At 45.2% G+C, this 14,279-nt stretch overlaps 1 protein-coding gene across 1 annotated transcript in view; it reads right to left on the bottom strand.

Annotated features, from left to right (window-relative positions):
• The window catches only part of LOC129693462 (uncharacterized), a 41,757-nt gene extending 36,343 nt beyond the window's left edge, over nucleotides 1–5,414 (bottom strand). Inside the window, exons 1-2 of the mRNA XM_055630275.1 lie at nucleotides 5,357–5,414; nucleotides 2,334–2,458 (exon numbers count right to left, since the gene is read on the bottom strand). Of these exons, the coding sequence (XP_055486250.1) occupies nucleotides 2,334–2,458; nucleotides 5,357–5,378 (147 nt within the window). The 5' untranslated portion in view covers nucleotides 5,379–5,414. The remainder of the gene's footprint in view (nucleotides 1–2,333; nucleotides 2,459–5,356) is intronic.
• Between the last annotated feature and the right edge of the window lie 8,865 nt (nucleotides 5,415–14,279).

Here is a 14,279-nt window from a genome sequence, read left to right as displayed (position 1 = left end):
GACAAGGATGCCTAGGTCTCACTGCACCTCCCCTTACCTAACCTAACCCCATTGAGATAATAATCTGCCCCCTTGTTTTTGCCACCAAAGTGGATAACGTCACATTTATCTATATGAGTTTCACAGTTTCCTGCCGGTGACTGGCCAGAGCTTCAGCTTCGGCGGCGGTGGAGCGCTGAAGTACCATAGCGGAGCGGGCGATGCCTTACCGAGAATCGCCGTGTGGTAAGCTCTGGAGTGCTAAGACCGCCGACTCGAACATCGCGGAGCTGTGGTTGCAGAGCGTCCAGCTGCAGGCGGCGCTGACTTTAAACACCGCGGAGCCTGGGATCTTTCGCCGAGATCGGCAGAGTTGGAGCTCTGACCAGCATGGCCTGGGGACTTCAGGAGCCGCAGTCTCTGGTAGAAAGCGGCAGTTTCGAAACTCCAAGCCGCTGATAGTGTTCTTGCAACGCCGGAGTTCCATCATCGGCGGGAAGGCCTGAAACATCGGGCTGCCGTAGCAGCGACTGTGGAGGCCTCAAATAGGCCCCAACCATGGGTGAACATGGAGCAAGTGGACTGAACTTTGCTGCCTTTCCTCACAGTGGGAAACGTTGATCCCGCTGTGGGAGGATGTTTTTTATGTTTACTGTTAAATTCCATAATGCTGTGTTTATTTTATTGGTGTGCTGCAATGGCAACTCAGATTTCACTGCACCAATTGGTGTATGTGGCAATATATGTCATAATTCCTTTGTTTGGCCTTTGTCTATTTAGGGCGGCACAGTGGAGTAGCGGTACAGCTACTGCTTTACAGCGCCAGAGACCTGGGTTTGATCCTTCCTACGGCTGCTTGTCTGTATGGAGTTTGTACGTTCTCCCCATGAACTGCGTGGGTTTTCTCCAAGATCTTCCGTTTCCTCCCAAAGATGTACAGGTTTGTAGATTAATTGGCTTGGTATAAATGTAAATGATCCCTAGTATGTGTAGGATAGTGTTAGTGTGTGGGGTCGCTGGTCAGTGTGGACTCAGTGGGCCAAAGCAGGGCCTCTGAGAGGAATTTTATCAGGGGTACAAAGTTTATTTCGGGCCTCCTTCCCTTCTCCATTAGTCATCCTGTTTTAACCACTATGGTTTTATGCCATGAGCTGAAGCTTGTAAGGCCAAAAGAGGGGCTTGGAAGATGAGAGAGGGGTGGAATGGAGAGCTCTGTTGATTTTCTGCATTTGAGGCCTTATGCTCCTATTCTCCGTCCATGATAAACATAAATAAAATAAAAGGATCAGAAGGAAGATAGCACATTGGTTTTGAACATCTTTGTTTATGCTACAATACAGATAAGGAGAAAGAATTCACATTGAAACATCATTTTATATCATTAGAAGACATCATTATTAGTAAAATAGTAAAAGAAGGTTGCTAGGCTTAGTATTTACTTAAATAAAGAGGTTTCTTGGCCTTTTTTGTGAAAAATTTGGAATCACAGCATGAAAATGTATTGTTCTGGCAATGTTTGATTCAATACTTTTTGGCCAAATCCACAAGACGTTCCTTAGACATTGCAGACCTTAAATATTTTTTAATCAGCTTGAGTTTGTTAAATGACCTCTCTGCAGAAGCTACTGTGGCTGGAATTGTTCATAGTATTCTTGAGCTAACACACACTTGGGAACAGGTCACCAAGTCTGTACTTCTGTTAACAAGTTCAACAGATTGAATGGCTTCAACTGCGCATTTACAAAATTCACCCTTCCACTAAAACACACACGCAGACACACACTCAAGGGCCTGTCCCACTTACACAACTTTTTCAGCAACTTGTGGCATCTGTCATAGCTCGTTGCAGGTCGCAGAAAAATTTCAACATGTTGAAAATCCAGCAGCGACCAGAATTAGGTACGACTCTTTAGGCGACTACTCACGACCATACAAACTTCACCCCGCGACATGTCACCATAGTGTCGCCTGTATGGTCGTGTGTAATCTCCTTAGTTGCCCAAAGAATCGTAGCATCTTTCTGGTCGCCGCTGCATCATAATTTCTGCGAATTATGATATATAAAACTATGTAGACTCACACAAAATGTGAACGCTAGTCTTCACAAAATATATGCAAACATTTTCTGAGATTTCAGGAATTTCCCGGCCCCTCTCCTTTCGCTCTCGGACCCACTTTTGGATCCCGTGCCCGGGTACGATGTACGCCTTGCACATCGGGCATGTACCCCTTGCACCCCCCTCTCATAGGGCCTCTAAACTAAGCTAAAATAAGGGATAGACGAGAAAAAGAGGGAAATAGCATCAAAATGTAATTATAGAAATTCTTAAGAACAACAAATAAAAAATCGTTACCTGAGTGTCCCGTTGTTGCTTACTCATTATTTCTTTTTGTTCTATGCTTTGATTTAAAAGGCTTTCAGTGTTCCACCGTGGTATTGTCTTAATTTCCAAAATAATCTCTCTGCTTTCCTGTTGTGCTGTAATTAAATGTACAGGACATTACTTGAAGAAAAGTTAGTGAAGGACACAAGGACACGCCCAAGAGATATTATAAATACATAAGGGCGAAAAGGATAACTAGAGAGAGCGTGGCACCCCTCAGGAATGAAAGTGGTTAACTCTGTGGAGCCACAGGAGGTGGGCAAGGTTCTCATCTATATTTACCGTGGAGAAAGACAGTAGGACAGAGGAACTTGGGGCAGTCAATTGAAGTGTCTTGAGAGCAGTCAGTGTTACCGTCGAAGAGATGCTGAAGGTACTATTGTGTATGAATGTAGACAAATCACCAGGGCCAGATCAGATATATCCGAGGACATTGCGGGAACCCAGAGAGGAAATTGCAGGAGCCCTGGTTGAGATTTACAAGACGTCATTAAATATGGGAGAGGTGCTGGAAGACTGGAGGGTGGCAAATGTTGTGCCTCTATTCAAGAAGGGCTGCAGGGAAAATGCTGGGAACTATAGGCCAGTGAGCTTAACATCTGTAGTTGGAAAGTCATTAGAGAATATGCTGAGGGATCGGTTATACAGGCATTTGGACGGGCAAGGGCTAATTAGGGATAGTCAGCATGGTTTTGTATGTGTAATGCCGTATCTCACAGATCTGAACTTTTTGGAGACGTGACCAAAAAGGTTGAGGAGGGCAGAGCTGTCGATTTGGTAAATACGGACTTCAGCAAAGCATTCAACAAGGTTCCGCGTGGTAGGCTGCTCTGGAAGGATAGATCGCATGGGATCCAAGGAAACAGCTAAATGGATAGAAAATTGGTTTCATGGAAGGAAACCGAATGTGATGGTGGAAGGCTCTCATCTGGAGGCATGTACTAGTGGTGTGCCTCAGGGTTCAGTTCTGGGCCCTTTACTGTTTGTTATCAGTATCAATCATTTGGTGGAGGACATACAGGGCAAGATTAGCAAGTTTGCCAATGACACAAAAGTGGGTGGTTTTTCAGATGGTGAAGATAGTTGTGAAAGATTACAGCAGGATCTGGATTGATTGGCCAGGTGGGCTAAGGAATGGTTGATGGAATTTAATACAGAGAAATGTGGGGTGTTGCATTTTGGAAAGTCTAACATGGGCAGGGCCTACACAGTGAATGGTAGGCCTCTGGGAAGTGTTGTAGAGCAGAGGGATCTAGGAGTGCAGGTGCATGGTTCCTTGAAGGTGGAGTCACAGGTACAGTAGATTGAGTGGTCAAAAGTATTGAGTATTGAAGTTGGGAGGTCATGTTGCAGTTGTATAAGATGTTAGTTAGGCAGCATTTAGAATATTGTCAGTTGTTCCAGGCATCATGTTATAAGAAATATGTTGTTGAGCTGGAAAGGGTACAGATACTATTTGCGAGGATGTTGCCAGGACTAGAGGGTGTGAGCTATAGGAAGAGGTTGAGTAGGCTGGAACTCTATTCCTTGGAGAGCAAGAGAATGAGGGGTGATCGTATAGAGCTGTATAAAATCATGAGAGGAATAGATCGGGTAGATGCACAGAGTCTCTTGCCTGGACTAGGTGAATCGAGGACCAGAGGACATAGGTTTAAGGTGAAGGGGAAAAGATTTAATAGGAATCTGAGGGGTAACTTTTTCACACAAAGGGTGGTGGGTGTATGGAATAAACTGTCAGAGGAGGTAGATGAGTAAGTGGCTATCCCAAAATTTAAGAAACAGTGAGACAGGTACATGGATAGGACAGGTTTGGAGGGATATGGACCAAATGCAGGCTGCTGGGACTGGTATAGCTGGGACATGCTGGTGTGGGCATGTTGGGCCAAAGGGCGTGTTTCCACACTGGATGACTCTTCATGACTATGATTGGCATGTACAGCATGAATGCAGAAACAAAGAAGTGCAGATACTGGTTGACACACAAAAGGATACAACGTGCAGGAGTAGCTCAGCAGCTCAGGCAGCAACTCTTGATTTGATTTGATTGGATTTAACCATTTAACCATATAACAATTTACAGCACAGAAACAGGCCATCTCGGCCCTACAAGTCCGTGCCGAACAACAAATTTCATTGAACTTTATTGTCATTGTCCTTAGGACAAGTACTGAGACAACAACATGCTTTTTCACATACAGCCATACGAACAAAAAATAAATAAAAGCACAGAACACGATAGTCAATAACATAAACATCCCCACAGCGGTATCAAAGCTTCCCACTGTGAGGGAAGGCACCAAAGTTCAGTCAACCTCCTCGTTGACGTTATCCTCAGCGGCTTGGCCCTCCGAATCGGCCACTTCCTACCGGAGTCCGCTGCTCCCGAAGTCCACAAGTCGAGCTGGGCTGAGATTCAATGATGGCGGCCCTCGGCAAAGGGTCCCAGTACTCCACGATGTTGGTCAGCGCCGCCCGCGCTGGGAACTCTACAAACAACAGCTCTGTGATGTTGATGCAGCTGGCTCAACACTCCGGCAGGCTCAACATCAAACGGCGATCCCAGGCGAGGCATCGCCCGCTCCTGAAGCTCTGGTCCGGTCCCCGGCAGGAAAGGCCGCGCCAATCCAGTTGTTAGGGCCGCGAGGAGGGGGGCGAGGGCACGACTCGGAGAATAGTTGCATCCACACCAGGAAATGACTGAAAAACGGTTTCCCCCTTACTCTACCCCCCTCCCCCACATAAAACACCAAAACAATCCTTCATAACATACTCCAAACAAACTAAAAAGTTTAAAAAAGATTAAAAAACAAACAGACTGTAGGCAGAGACAGCCATCATGCAGCGTCCCCGCATGTTCTTGGGAACATGTATAGATAATGTTATGGGTTTCGACCTGATACGTCATCTATCCATGTTCTCCAGAAATGCTGCCTGACCTGTTGAGTTACTCCAGCACTTTGTGTCCTTTCCAGCATAAATGGAGCGATTTGTACCTTCACTGCTTGGTCGGTTCATGTGGCCATCATCACAGGAGGTTTCCAAGACCCGTTTGCTTTAAATGAAATGCAAGATGTTACGGTTAACATAAGATAAAGTGTCTTGAATACAGTTTAACCAGATCATTCTTTAATTTCTGATTCATATTAATCATAGTACCTAAAATAAAGTGCAGAGGTCTCGATTTCGATTTGCAAATTGACCTGATATCATGACAAACATTCATTTGCACAGAGAATGACGCCCTCTCCTCCCTCAAACCACCTCACCCATCATCACTCTCTGTCTTCCACTTCCTTTCAACTGTCCTCCTCTGGGAACATTGCTCACTGCACACAAATGAATGTATGAATGAATGAATGAATGTATGTATGATTGAATGAATACTTAATTGGCACATGTGACAAGTCACAGTGAAATTCTTTGCTTATTTACCCAAGGAATGCAAGAGTCACAACATAAGGTATTGGTATGACTGTGTGGCAAATTCCTCGTATGTTGCAAAACATACTTGGCTAGTAAAGTAGGATTATGATTATGATAATGATAAGGGGAGTCAAAATTACAAATTATACATAGTATCCGTGCCGTCCTATTTGTTATCCCCCCCTCAAACCCCACCCCCCCCCCCCCCCCCCCCCCCACTGTGGTCCCCCCCCCCCTGGGTCCTCCTTTGTTCCTTCACCCGGCAGCGGCGTCCTCATTTCCACATGGTCCATCCTCGTCTGTCAGACCGACATCTACACTAACACTGCTGGGTCCTCTCCAGACGCCTCCGTAGTGCTGACCCAGGCCCCAGTCGACTCATGGCACGTGGGCTGACCATCCGTGCGAAATGTCAGCAAAGGAAATGCTCAAGGGTCACAATACATTTTCCACCATTCTGCCCTCTTGCTGACATTCGCAGCAGTAGAACCCCACATTCTGTTGATGGAGAATGGTAGACTTGCAGAAGCCTCCACTCTCTCTGAATGGATCAACATGTACTTACAGTACCAATGTAAAACTCTTTCTCTGGCAATATTTATAAAGTGGCTGCAGTTTGTATCACAGGGCTCTTCTTCAAGATTTGCTTTGATTTTGCAGCTTTCCTCTCCAACCCCTGCTCCTCCTCAATTGCCACAGTAATGGTGAACCCAAGTATGTTTTGGTTCAGAACACCTGCAAATGTCTGACGTGAAATTATCTCTCGCCAAATAAAAAGAGTTGGGGTTATGATGGTAAAAAGGAGAAAATTGGATACAGCCCTAGTAAAAAACTAAATCGCATCCATAGTTTAAAAACCTTTAAACATATTTTTAGAACTTTTAAAATTTAATACACTATAAAGTCGTAACTCGTGTGATTTATTAGCCAAGTATGTTTTGCAACATACAAAGAATTTGATTTACCATACAGTCATAGCAAGAAAATCAAAAAGACATCAACTACATAAAAATTAACATAAACATCCACCACAGTGACTCCACCACATTCCCCACTGTGATGGAAGGCAATCAAGTCTTATCTTCTTTCCTCCTTTTCTCCCGCGATCGGGGCAGTCGAAGCTCCTGAAGTCGGTTTCTAACCAGGGACCGCGAGCTCCACGATGTTAAGTCCGTAGGCTCCCGCGATTGCAGGTCCCAATGTTAATTCCTGGCAAAGGGAGCGCCAGCTCTGCAATGTTAAGTCTGCAGTTTCCAGCGGTTAGAGCTGTCAAAGTCGATCCCCAGCAAGCGGCCGCTAGTTCCATGATGTTAGGCTGCAGCGCAGACGGAGATACGATGTGGAAAAAAGTCACATCTCCGTCGGGAAAAAAAAAAAAAAGAAAGTTCCCCCCCACCCCCCCCCCCCCCCCCCCACATAATGCAAAAGTAAAGATACACTAAAACAAACATTTAACAACAGACTAAAAACAACAAAGAAGGAAAATGATGAGACAGACCGTTGGCGAGGCAACCATCGTTCACACTGTTAATTAACATATTAATATACATTGATGTTGTTAAACTTATAAGAGTGCAGAGAAGATTTACGAGGATGTTGCCAGGACTTGTGCCCCTGAGCTGTAGGGGGAGACTGGGCAGGCTAGGGGTGTATTCTTTGAAATGTAGGAGGATGAGGGGTGATCCGATAGAGGTCATGAGGGCATAATTGGGCAGATGCACTGTCTCTTGTCCAGAGTAGAGGAATCAAGACCCTAACATAGGGTTAAGGTGAGAGGGGAAAGATTTAATGGAAATCTGAGGGGCAACTTTTCACACAAATGGTGGTGCGTATATGGAATAAGCTGCCAGAGGAGGTAGGTGAAGCAGAAACTAGAATAACATTTACATAGAACAGAGCAGAGTACAGCACAGGAACAGGCTCACAATGTTTGTGTCAAACATGATGTCTAGCTGACGTAACTCAGCGGGTCAGGCAGCATCTCCGGAGAAAAGAAGTTGATGTTTTGGGTTGAGACCCTTCTTCTCAATGTGTCGGGGAGAGGAAAATGAGAAATATGAAAAGATACATGGGGAAAATGATGGAAAGATATGCAAAAGGACAAATCAAAGCCAGCAGCGATGATCAAGGAAAGATGCAGCTCACAATGGTCCATAAATACACACCCTATTTGTAAGTCTCAATGCAAATGTAACGGTAGAGAGGGTAAATTAGCTTTGAGGCGAATGTGATTACTGTATATCAAATTATTTGCATCTCTCACGAATACCAAGCAGGACTTTGCAACAGTTGTGGATGATACAAATATGAAATATATACAGCATGTGAATGAACTGTCTTACACATACTTTCTCAATTTCTGTTAAACTATTTCCTGTGCTCAAATCTCAATTGTCTCTTCAAATTTACATAACCAATTGCCAGATGAGACAACTTTAATGCTTGCTGAAAGTCAGCTTGTCAAAATACAATAGAATTTCAATTAGCCAAATCATGTGGGAGACACAATATTAGCTAGAATCTTTGAGAGGCTGCTTCTATTTAGCAGTGATATACTGTAGTATATACCCAGTACAATGCCAAGTGAATGGATTTATATTTTCCCTTTAGAATTATCATTAAAATAAATGCGTAAGTTAATAATGAATATACATGTGAATAATCTTGCGATCGAAGGATAGCCTGATCATTTGAATGATAAGATGTTTGGCTTAGTTTAGAGACACAGCATAGAAACCGATGTAGTAATTTTTGCATATGTGAACAATAAAATGCATTAGTGGTGTTCAATTATGGTGCTTTTAAATCATGATGAATATTTTACTTGGGAGTAATTAATTGCAGTCAAACATCATGATAAGCTTCTCAGACAGTGGTGCAGGGAGGACTTTAATATCGCGGACCCCCTTGATGGGGTGGCTGGAGTGGCGCTCTGACCTGCGGCCTACCATATCCTGGAGTCTCGATCTGTGGCATTTCTGGCGGCAAGCGTGGAGTGGACCTTCCATTGTGGAGCGGGCGATCCCTCGCCGTGGGTCACCGGAGAAGAGTTCCGACCGCCGGCCTACAGCATCTGGAAGCCGCGGTCTCCGGTAAGGAGGTGGCCGATTTGGGAGCTCCGGGCCATGGGGTGTGTTCGACCTGTCCCGACGTCACCGTTGCGATCATCCCGACCAGAGGGCCTGAACCTCGGGCCGTCCGTAGCGGCGACTATGGAGGGTCAGAACCCCGACCAGGGGTGAACAAGGGAGGAGGAGGAGGACTGTCTGAACTGTATTGCCTTCCACCACGATGAAGAATGCTGAGGTGGATGGTTGCGTTGAATTATGATGTATATTATGTCCTTTTTTAATTGTAACGCTGTATGGTGAATTCATTTCACTGCACCTTATGGTAGAACAGTACAGCACAGGACCAGGCCCTTTGGCCCACAATGTTTGGGCCGAACATGATGCCAAGTTAATGATCTCTTCTGCCAGGTAAATGATCCATATCCCTCCATTCCCTGCACTTCCATGTGTCTATCTAAAAGTCTCCTTTACGTCATTATCCTAACAGCCTTCACCAACATCCCTGACAGTGTCTTCCAGGCACCCACCATTCTCTTTGTAAAAAACTTGCCCTGCATATCTCCATTAAACCTTTCCCCTCTTATCTAATAGATATGCCCTCTAGTGTTGGACATTTCCATCCTGGGAAAAAGATTCCGATTGTTTCCCTATCTATACCTCTCATCATTTTATATACTTCTGTCAAGTCTTCCCTCAACCTCTGATGTTCCAGAAAACAATCTCATCTCCCTGTAGCTGAAACACTTTCATCCGGGCAACATTCTGGCAAACTTCCTCTGCACCCTCTCCAAAGCCTCCATATCATTCCTGTAACGGGACAACCAGAACTGCATGCAATACTCCAAATGTCGACTAACCAAAGTCCTAAAAGAATTGTGTCATGACTCTTATATTCAATACTCCTAGCAATGAAGACAAGTATACTATACACCTTCTTTACCACGTGTGCTGCCACCTTCAGTAAGCTGTGATCTTGGACTCCAACATCCCTCTGCACATCAAAATGCCATTAACAGTATACTTTCCCCTAATATTCAACCTCCCAAAGGGCAACACATCACACTTGTTCAGGTTAACCTCCATCTGCCATTTCTCTGGCTATTTCTGCTAGTGGTCTACATCCCGCTGTATCATCATTACAGCATTCCTCACAGTCTGCAACTTCTCCAATTCTGGCATCGTCCCCACACTTACTCACCAAACATCTACATTTACATCCAGTGTCATTTATATATATATCACAAACAACAGACACCCCAGCACAGACCCCTGCGGAACTCCACTGGTCATAGACTTTCAGCTATGAATAAGCCAGTACTGAATCCACAATTCAAAATCATCATGAACCCCCTACATCTTAATCTTCTGGATCAGCCTAACACGAGGGACCTTATCAAAAGCCTTATTAAGACCCATCTATGCCACATTCTCCACTCTACTTTCATTTCCTTTGTCACCTCAAAAACTAATTCAAGTTAGAAAGACACAACCTGCTGAGTACAAAGCTATGCTGGCTATCATGAGAAAGCCGACTCAAGAGCCTCATCACCACCTGCAGCACAATTTTGAACTGCCCTAGCATATTTGTATTCTCCACACTGTCTCTCTGTCTTCCAGATCCTTCTCCACGATAAACACAGATGCTAAGTACTCGCTTAGTACCTTACCCTTAGTCCTTTAGCTCTCTCCTTTATCCTTGAGCAGTCCAACCTTCCCCCTTGCAATCTTCTTGTTTTAAACGTTTGTCTAAAAAGCTTGGTGATTTTCTTTAATCATGGAACATGGAACACAGAACAGTACAGTACAAGAACAGGGCAGCACGGTGGCGCAGTGGTAGTGTTGCTGTCTTTCAGCGAATGCAGCACCGGAGACCCGGGTTCGATCCTGACTACGGGTGCTGTCTGTACGGAGTTTATACGTTCTCCCCGTGATCTGCGTGGGTTCCACACTGTATCTCTAAACAAGTCTTCAGCCCGAAGTGTATGTGGCAAACATGATACCAAGATCAGTCAGTAAACATCTCACGCTAAAACTATGAACTGATTTTGAATTCATTTTGATCCCTCATTTTCTTTACTCATAACTTCAATAAATTAAACTGAGGAATGAACTTGAATGATAATCACACCTTATACATGAATAACGTCAGATTTTACTTTATAAAATTATATTCTACGATTTTTATTCCTGATTTTTGGATTAAAGTTTGAGTTCACGCACGATATCCTTCGGCTCACCTGAAAATTGAATGAAACAAGAAAACACCCAGAAAGGATACAAACTCCAAAGGGAAACAAATATAAAATTCTGCAATATTAATGCCCCTGCAACCCAAGCGCACATCTCAATACTGTGTCAAGATGAAATCAAACAGTATAAAAATGCAAAAATACAGGACAGGCAGAATAATTGCAGAGAGAAGAGTTAACATTTTTATTTGATCATCGGAACACAGCATTGATCTGAAACGTTATTGCTTTCTCTCATATCTGATACTGCTTGACCTGCTGTGTGTTTCCAGTATTTTCTTCTATAGTTTCAGATTTCCAGCACCAATAGTTTTTGCTTCGGGCAGTCAGTAAAATGACTTGGTTGCCTTAAGTGCTGATATTCTTCACCTACTTTATGCTTAATCTGCTTTCAGCAAATGACAACGATGCCTAATTAAAACCAGTGAAAATCCTTTACCTGGGCCAACATCTACAAAGACTAGGCCATCATCTCCCTGACTGGTTCTGATCTCATCATCTCCGGCGATCTCCCTATTCTGTTCTCCAACTATACTCTTCCCCAATGCAAAATGGCTGCTTTTAACTCCTCCCCAAAATTCACATCCAGGACTGCCCTGGCAGATGCATTGTTTCAGCCTGCTCCTGCCCCCACTAAACTCGTCTCCTACTCATCTACAAATAACCTGATTCCACCCTTATCCAGCACCTTCCCACGACATGTGCTCTTTACATGCCGTTCAACTCTTCAATAACTTTCAATTTCTAGACCCCATTACCTCATCTTTAGTATGAGCATCCAGTCCCATTACACCTCTATCCCCCACCTCAAAGGTCTCCAGATTCTCTGGTTCTTCATTACACACTGCCCAATCACGCTTTCTCTACTAACACTTTCCTATGCCTGGCGGAACTTGGCCTCATCTTCTCTTTTGACTCCTCTCACTATCTCCAAGTTAAAGTTGTAGCCATGGGCTCTCACATGGGACCAGCTAACCCTGCTGGTTACGTTAAACAGTCTTTGTACACTGGCACCATCCTCCAACTCTTTCTCTGCTTCATCGAAGACTGCCTCAGGACTTCCTCCTATACCAGTGCAGAACCTGTTGATTTCATTAACTTCACCACTAACTTCACCCTGCCCTCATGTTCACCATGACTATCTCTGACAACTCTCTAAACATGGCTCCCCCTTGTGTCCCAGATGGATCCCTCACCCGTGACTCCTCTGTGACATAGAATTCTGCTCTCGCCCTCCTCCCCACCCCCAGATGAAACAAGGATAGAATTCCCCTCATCTTTCACCTCACCAGCTCCACCACCAGTCACATCTTAGCATCTACACCCCTTTCTGCCTTCTGCAGAGACCACTCCCTCCGCAACTCATTGTTTCAATCATCTCTTCCCACCCAAACCATGTCATCCCCGGGTACTTTCCCCTGCAACCACAGGAGCTGTAACACGTGTCCATCTTTGCACACCTTCATCCAGGGACCCCAGCAATCCTTGCAGGTGAGACAGCGATTCACATAAACATCCTCTAACCTCATCGACAGCATTTGGTGTTCCTGGTGTGATCTATACATTGGTGAGAACTAGCGTAGACTCGGCTACCATTTCACCCAACACTTGCACTCTGTTCCGCAAAGCCCACTGGATTTCCCGGTTGATAACCATTTTAACTCCCGTTCCCATTTCCATATTGACCTTTCTGTCCTGTGTCTCATCCATTGCCAGAGTGAGACCACGCGTAAACTGGAGGTAGCTAACAACCCAACGGTATGAAGGTAGTTAGCTTTTAACAACTCCCCCCCCTCCCCCTCCCAGTTCTCTCCCCCCACCCCCCACTCTCCCCTGTGTCCCTCCTGGATTTATACCTATTTATCCTCTCCCCATCCACCTACATTCCTTTCTCTGGATTAATTCAGCAGATCCGGCAGCATCCCTGGAGAACGGATAGTTGGCTAGGTTTGTCATCAATCAATAGTCTGTTCCCTCTGAGGGAGACAGCGATATCAAGAAGAGGCGAGAGGTTTCAGAGATAGTCCAGGTGAATTTGTGGGCTGGGTGGAAATTTGTGGTGAAGTTAATGAAATAAGTGAGTTCTGCATGGGTGCAGAATGCAGCCCTGATGTGGTCATCATTGTAGCAGAGAAACAGTTGGGTGGTGGTGCCAGTGTACAATTGGATTGGTCAACGTAACCAACAAAATCCAGCCCAGAACTAGTTGAGGTGTGGGCAAGGCCGGTTTATTGCCATTTGTCTTGTTTCCATTGTCGTTATTATTTATTTATCTGATACATTGGAGCTCTGCTCTGGCAGTGTGCCTGGAATGTTGTTGTATGTATTTACAATGACAATAAAGTCTATTATTATTATTATCTGTTGAGCATCTGAAGCAGAGAGGTCAAGGAGGTCAGGGAGGTCAGTAAAACATGACATGGGTGGGGGTTAGGGTCAGCGGTGGGGAGAGGGGTGAAGGGGGGGCTTGGGTGAGGTATTGCGGGGGAACGATGGGGGCTGAGAGGGGAGGGTGGGTGAGGGGGTGTAAGGGCAATGGGTGGGAGAAGCAGCATGGTTAGAATAGGGGGAAGAGCAGCAGGACCCACTGGTGCCATTACAGAGGTTCCCTGTTGGAAGGGGGAGCGGTGGAACCAGGAACGTCAGCAGGAAAGCCAGTCCACGTGATTTTGTTGGAACCTGCAGCATGGAGGCTCTTATCCTGAACTGGGCTTGGAACCCAGGTGAGCTAATGCTTCCAGCCTGCTCTGTCAGCGGGAGAGACAAGAGCCGATGGAGCAGCCCGCTGGCAGTGGGGAGAGACAGCGATCGGTGAAGTTAATGGATCCAGTGGCAGTGGCAGGGCCTGGGACCATGTGTAGAAGAGGTGTAGCAGCAGCAGCTTCAGTTGTCCCAGCCTCAGAGTGACTGGGGAAGCAGTGAAGGGAGGAGAGGTGGTGATCTTTGGGGATGTCACTTCAATCCTTTTAGTTTATTCATCTCTGGCTTTTATCTGACCATCAGTCTATCAAAACCAGCCTTTGCCTGTGTTTTCATATTACCTGTTAGTTTTGTCCAGCCTCTGCTATCTTACAGCTTTATTCCCCGCTCCTACAATCAGTCTAAAGGATGGTCCCGACCCAAAATGTCACCCATCCATGTTCTCCAGGAACACTGACATCACTGAGTTACTC

The sequence above is a fragment of the Leucoraja erinacea genome, unplaced genomic scaffold, assembly GCF_028641065.1.
Source record: "Leucoraja erinacea ecotype New England unplaced genomic scaffold, Leri_hhj_1 Leri_304S, whole genome shotgun sequence".
NCBI lineage: Eukaryota > Metazoa > Chordata > Chondrichthyes > Rajiformes > Rajidae > Leucoraja > Leucoraja erinaceus.
This window is presented reverse-complemented; position numbering and strand designations above follow the sequence as displayed.